At 25.3% G+C, this 4435-nt stretch overlaps 2 protein-coding genes across 2 annotated transcripts; both read right to left on the reverse strand. All coding sequences in view use genetic code 6, as the record gives it.

The window, feature by feature from the left end:
• Positions 1–217: 217 nt before the first annotated feature.
• On the reverse strand, positions 218–2068 carry TTHERM_01021930 (hypothetical protein; the record flags this gene model as incomplete). Its single annotated transcript, XM_001009471.2, has 1 exon — positions 218–2068. The coding sequence occupies exon 1, from the start codon at positions 2000–2002 to the stop codon at positions 218–220; it is 1785 nt and encodes a 594-aa protein (XP_001009471.1). The 5' UTR covers positions 2003–2068.
• A 1739-nt stretch (positions 2069–3807) lies between these two features.
• TTHERM_001021932 (hypothetical protein) lies at positions 3808–4088 on the reverse strand (the record flags this gene model as incomplete). The annotated part of the gene is made up of 2 exons (XM_012795978.1): positions 3808–3872; positions 3992–4088. 2 exons carry the CDS (start codon positions 4086–4088, stop codon positions 3808–3810), a joined length of 162 nt encoding a protein of 53 aa, XP_012651432.1.
• Positions 4089–4435: the final 347 nt, after the last annotated feature.

Below are 4435 nucleotides of genomic sequence, written 5' to 3' on the forward strand. Positions count from 1 at the left end.
GAGTGAGAAACTGCGATTAAGAAAGTTCAGATAGAGTTTGAAGTTGTTAGCTGTACCAATTTTTTTGTTTTCATCTTATCATCAGAGTGAGTAATTCATTTTGATTGAATTCTCAAAAAGCTTTAAGTTATTGCAACAAAAAATTGGTAGTTTCCAGCTTTTTTACCTAACGAGAGCTGCTATTTTTACCTTACGAGGAGAGGAAAAACAAAGATAGTCATAATATTTGACGATTAAAGAAGGAATCAACTAATTCTTCTTTGTCTTCAGCGTAGTTAATTATTTGATTGTGTTCGTTGAAAAGATTATAGCTATCTATCTATTCGGAGGGATAGTATTAGTATTGATAATTCATATATTAGGGGTATTCTTAGTATTATTGTACTTCTGCAACTGGAGCTGGTACAGGAATTATGTAAGCTTCTTCTTTTTTGTTGAAGTTGATTTGGTATTTTTGATGCTCTAAAGAATCAAAGCCTTGCTATTGATAGTTTTAGTATTGTTCTTGTGCGTGATTGACGATGTACTCATTCTATTCAAAGTCTTCTTCTAGTCTACTTGAAGAAGTAAAGAATTCAGGTTCAGAATTCAAATTTACGCTCACGCTGCTGTGATTGTCATTGACATAAATATTTTGATTTGATTCTTTGGGATATTGCTCATTTTGCTATATTGAATAGAGATATTCAAGTGATTTTAAGTTTTGAGCTGTAACTTGAGATTAGCTTTCTTGGTAACTAGTCGATTATTGCTATTAATTTGATAAAAGATTTGAATTTGAAATACTTTGTTACTAAGCATTATAAGAAGGCCCAAGTTGCTGTAATTACTAGCTAGAATTACAATTTTAAGAGTTTATTTATTAATAGTTAATTTACTTAATTTAATGTTTGTTTAAGATGATTTATTATTATTGTTATTATTATCCCAGATGATTTTAGTTATTAAAGTTATTAAGCTAGAAGGCTGATTATTAATTACCAATCGAAGATTAAGGAAAGGATAAAACACTGGCTGTATTCTAAGATTAGAAGTTGCTGCTTATTAAAGAAATATTATTTTAGGGAATCTAAATTAAATTAGTATTTAAATGAGCACTTTCATAATTTTTTTCAAAAATTTCTTCAGAGTAAGAATTCAAACTATGTTATTCTTCTTCTTCTTCATCGGCTACAGCAACTGAGTATCCCAAACCATTGACGCTGTTATTGTTGTTATTGCTGCTATTGTTATTAGTTGGGTAAAGGTTAGTAGTAGAAGTAAAAGTAGATACAGGTGAAGTGTAGATATTGCTATTTAAAGTAAATAGTTATTGCTATTGAAAAGGGAAGTTATCCTAATCCAATTATTGAGCTTCGCACCTCTTTTGCTTTGACATTTTTTTGGAGCTGCTATTTTTATTCTTTGCGCCCTTTTCATTTTCCTTAAGCATGTCATATTTAGAGAGTCTCATTTTGGTTTATTTGTCGTTAGGGAAAATAATGTTCCACAAGTCATAAAAAGAGTTTATTTCAAATTTGTTTGGAATATCACAATAAGTTAAAACCAAAAGACCAACGAACTGTTTTCTAATGGTCTTTTAGACAATATAATTTGTTTAGTCGGTTGTGCATGAAAAGTCTTCTAAATTGATAGAAAGCATATCTATGAGATTTTGCTTGAATTAGTTTACTTTTCCATAAGAAAGAAGAAGATCAAAGTAGTTTTTGAGGATGCTCATGTATTTAGGAATACTTTCATCGATATTAGAATGTATTTATTCTTTAACTTATTAAGTAGTGTTAAATTTTAAGACAGGAATCAATAAAGGAGCTGCGTGTTACTCCATAAAGTAGTTTTTAATTGAATCAAGAAACCATTTATTAAGGAGATTCCTCCTACTCTTAGTTTAATTGCTATTATATTCTTTAAGCCATTAGATATTATTTCTAATAATTTCAATAACTTCTTAGTAGCTTAATGAAGGTCTAGCTACTGGAGATGATTTCAAAATACTTGACATTTCGGGTATTAAATATGATGCTTTAGTTAATTCTTTGTTTGTTTGTTTGTTTGTTTGTTTGTTTATTTGTATGATATAAATCTTAACTATTTTGATTGTTGCTTTTAAGCAAATCTTTTTTTTTTTTAGAGATAGTAAAATTAATTGAATCTTATGAATTACAAATATATTGAATGTATATTTCTTCTTTTTATAATTTTTTGTAATAATTTTAAGAAAATAAAATAGATGATATTCAATAAGTAACCAGCCTATCTATGATTCCTACCCCCATTTAATAAAAAATGATCGTAACAAATTTATTTATTATATTTGCAGCACGCAAAACTAAAATATTATTGAAGTATTTGCTAATTGCAATATAAAATTTTAAAAATATTTTAAAATAATTGTCATTCAAATAAAAAAAGGCTGTGCGGACACCATACATTTTTATTAAATATAGAAAAAGACTTATGAAAATTCATTGCTTTACTATTTTGAATGCTTGAAATCTGATTAATTTGTATTTTTTATGTACATTTAAATTTCATAAAGCTTACTCATTCCTTTTCAATTTATTTGTTGCAAAAACACACTAAATTATATTCAAAAGAGATGATAGCACTGCTAAATGTCTAAAAAAAATTACTTTTTAAAAATGCGATATAATTTTTTGATAGATTATTGCCTGTCAAAAGCCCAAAAGACATTTTTCCATTTTATGAATGAATCTCTTTTCAAATTATTAATTAATTGAAGCCAGAATACCTGCATCATTTTATATCCAAAATTACATTATAAAAATTTTTTTGTTACGTATTATTAATATTTTTTTTTAATTCTGAAAAAATCTTAGTTATTAACTACAACGTATAAGGGGGAAAAGTAAATTTAGTCATTTTAAAAATTGCTTGTTTGAAAGAACGCACTGCTCAATTAATAACATACTAGGTCGCTCATGAGTATTTATGTAAATGTAACAAAAAATTAAATTCGTTTATTTAACATTTAAATTCATAATCCAAACAAAATCTTTCTTGTTAGTTGAAGCTAATTTTATAGTTTTTAGGAATGCTATATCTCATTTATCTACGCCATTTAAGCTATTTAATTTTTACATCATCTATTTTGCAGCAATACTTTTTTCTTTGCATGTAATTAGAAACAAGTATAAAATAGAAAACTAACATCGATCCGAATTAGAAGTTTTTCCAAATAAAAAATAACCAATTTTTAATTCTACTTCTATCTATATATTAAGTAGAATTTTATGAATTGAGGATATGTTGATGTTTATAACAGAAATTTATAATAAGTAAAGAGGAATAGATAATAATTAATTAGATTTGAAGGATATAATTAATCTCTTTTATATACCGATTAATCCAATTCAATAATATAGATTTTTCAGATATTTTGAATAAATTAATTACACTTAAGATATCTATAATAGCTACCATTTTTTAAATTAATTACTTAAGTAAGTTTCATTTTTCTTTTTGCTAAATTAATAAAAAATGGAATAAGCTAATACTCTATAGCAAACAACTTGAGAATTTATTTTTAAAAATTCAAATGAATGAATGACCTATTAACTAACCAACAAATAAAATTTAATAAAAAACACAAACAAATTAAAAAGCTTTCATTCAAAAAAGTTAATAAGTTTATTAAATTTTCCTAATTAATCAATGGGTTTGTTCGTATATTTGTTTCATATGTTTCCTTTGCGCGGATATTTTATTTAAATATATTAATATTTTGTTTGTTTGCTTGCTTGCTTGGTCGTTTGATCCTTTCATGCATTTTTTTCTGTTTTTCTTTCATATGAATTCAAAAGTAAAGAGAATGTTAATTAGAAGAACGACTTCCCATTTTAATATTGGCTCTGTATATAAAAATTAATACAAAATAGCTGTAATTTAAAATATTTTAATTTGACTGTTTAAAAATCGTTTTTTACAATTTAGTAACTATTTTAAGTAAAAATGGGTTTGAAATGCTTACCATGATGATTTACTTTGGCGTAATGTAAGGAGGATGGTTTCATTTGATTAATAGAACTTTATTTAGTAAGCTATTACAAAAATTAATTTAAATGCATTCACAATTAAAGGCTATTTTTTTGAGTTTTTTATTTGCTTTTGAAAAAGCGGCTAGTAGTGCTCAATGTAAATTATTTATTTCTAAGAATTAAATTAACTAACTAACTAATTAATTTTTATCTGCATTTTACCCACCCGTAACAAAGGTGCATAATTAATATATTTAAAGATTTCTATTTGATGCATTATGTGGCTATTGCAAATGAATGTAAATCCCTCTATTTCTATAGAGAATATAATAGCTTTAAAACTATAACTGTAAATTTATTTTATAATATTGGAAACTATTTCTCTGATTTCAATTTTCTAAAAGTTTTATGTTTATAATTTAATATTACACAAGTAT

Source organism: Tetrahymena thermophila, assembly GCF_000189635.1.
Source record: "Tetrahymena thermophila SB210 genomic scaffold scf_8254778, whole genome shotgun sequence".
NCBI classification, from domain to species: Eukaryota; Ciliophora; class Oligohymenophorea; order Hymenostomatida; family Tetrahymenidae; genus Tetrahymena; species Tetrahymena thermophila.